The sequence below is a fragment of the Nanorana parkeri genome, unplaced genomic scaffold (assembly GCF_000935625.1).
Source record: "Nanorana parkeri isolate BGI_ZX_2015 unplaced genomic scaffold, ASM93562v1 scaffold2363, whole genome shotgun sequence".
NCBI lineage: Eukaryota > Metazoa > Chordata > Amphibia > Anura > Dicroglossidae > Nanorana > Nanorana parkeri.
This window is the reverse complement of record NW_017308631.1, coordinates 29,725-31,545: the sequence shown is the minus strand read 5'-3', so window position 1 is coordinate 31,545 and position 1,821 is coordinate 29,725. Positions and strand designations below refer to the sequence as shown.

The following is a 1,821-nucleotide window of genomic DNA, read 5'->3' as shown; positions in this document are numbered from 1 at the left end:
GCCACGGGTCAGTGCAATGGCCGACATCAATGGCAATTGGGTGGGTGGGGGCGGCGAAGACAGGAAAGGCCAGAGCTCCGATTATGTGGGGGGGTCTCATGTTCTCCGTTTTCCATGTGCTTTATATTACAGGGAATGCAGCAGGAGGAGTGAGGCACCACATGTTTGGCAGGGCAGAAATGGGGAAACCTCAGATATCATTCTGTATGTACATAGCCATTAAAGCTCAACCCCCTGCTGCTGCCTGCCACAGAGCTCAGCCCCCTGCTGCTGCTGCCTGCCACAGAGCTCAGCCCCCTGCTGCTGCTGCCTGCCACAGAGCTCAGCCCCCTGCTGATGCTGCCTGCCACAGAGCTCAGCCCCCTGCTGATGCTGCCTGCCACAGAGCTCAGCCCCCTGCTGCTGCCTGCCACACAGCTCAGTTTCTGGCACCTCCAATCACACTTGTACAGGATCAGGGCTCAGACATCACTGTACAGCTCTCTGTAACTCCCAATCAGCCACCTGAGGCAAACCTCTCCCACACTCAGGCAAACCTCTCCCACACTCAGGCAAACCTCTCCCACACTCAGGCAAACCTCTCCCACACTCAGGCACACCTCTCCCCCACTCAGGCAACCACCTCCCACACTCACTAACCTCTCCCACACTCAGGCAAACCTCTCCCACACGTCCTGAGCTCCGACCTCGCGCGGCTTACAAAGACATAAAAATAGCCGTCTTTCTTTTCCCCCGGTCCTCTCCCTGCGATGTGCGTTTCATAAATTCTTTCAGGACTGAGCCGCACTCGTCCGGGAACAAAGCTGGAAGGGAACTCTGTAGCCCAAATCATCGAGCTTCCGAGAAAACCCCAAAATCCCAAAGATTTCCCTGGAAGGAGTGGCCGCTCTGGTGTCAGCCGAGGGTGTATTATGCTTCGGACTTGACTTTAGCACGGTGTCAGCGTTTGCTGGATCTTCTCCTTTAAAAGGGCGGCTCCACCCAAAACAGTTAAAGCTGAAGTTTAATCTGCGCTGGCTCCTCCCCCAATCACCGTGCTGATCGAATGTTTGTGTAAATCCTCCAGTGATGTCATGCGCTCCTCTATGCCTTGCAGGCAGACCACGGCTGGTGGGAGGGGCCGGCGGGGTGCTGTGCATAGCTTCCTTAAAAGATCAGAGCACCCTGCGTCAGTACTCCCCTCAAGAGCCCTGACGCAAGCGGTGGGCGGGCTCTTGGGAGGAGTTATGCAAATATCTAAAATGCTCTGATGGGTGGATGTCAGCCTGGAGCAGCGGGCGTTCCTAGACTGATGCATTTGCATGCAGACCGCCATAGGTCACGCCCACATGTGATGCGGAGCCTTCTGATTGAAAGAACTGAAATGCAATGGAGCGAAAGGGGCGGGGACAGTGACAGGCTGGGGGAGGAAAGGTCTAGATGATGCTGGGTGTATTGAAACGTGGCTCTGACTTGCTGCAGCTTCTGATGCACATTGTGAGGAGCTCCCGGTGTGCAGTGACATCAGAGGAAGCAACTTCAGTCCGGGAAACGCGTTTGATGGTCCACCATTTATCATTCTTAACCCCCGAAACGCGTTGGATTTGTACCTGTATAATATGAAGTGGGCTCATGTGATTCAGACTCCGCCCCTTTCCAGTTCTCCTATGAAGAGGCTGGATTATTAAAAAGCGGCCTCCTCAGGGAGACATCTGTGAGCGGAGATTTGGATCTGTTCGCCCCGGAGTTGTTCTTCTGGTTCTCAGCGTGACAACAGCCGGCAGCAGGATTGAATTAATATTCCCCCGGAGGAGCCGAGTGACACTCCAACTTCCTGGGGCA

General features: G+C 54.9%; 1 protein-coding gene across 1 annotated transcript in view; it reads right to left on the bottom strand.

Annotated features, from left to right (window-relative positions):
* Positions 1-1,821, bottom strand: part of COTL1 (coactosin like F-actin binding protein 1) — a 19,345-nt gene that overhangs the window by 7,059 nt on the left and 10,465 nt on the right. The window contains exon 2 of the mRNA XM_018573391.1: positions 640-836. Coding sequence (XP_018428893.1) covers positions 640-836 — 197 coding nt within the window. The remainder of the gene's footprint in view (positions 1-639; positions 837-1,821) is intronic.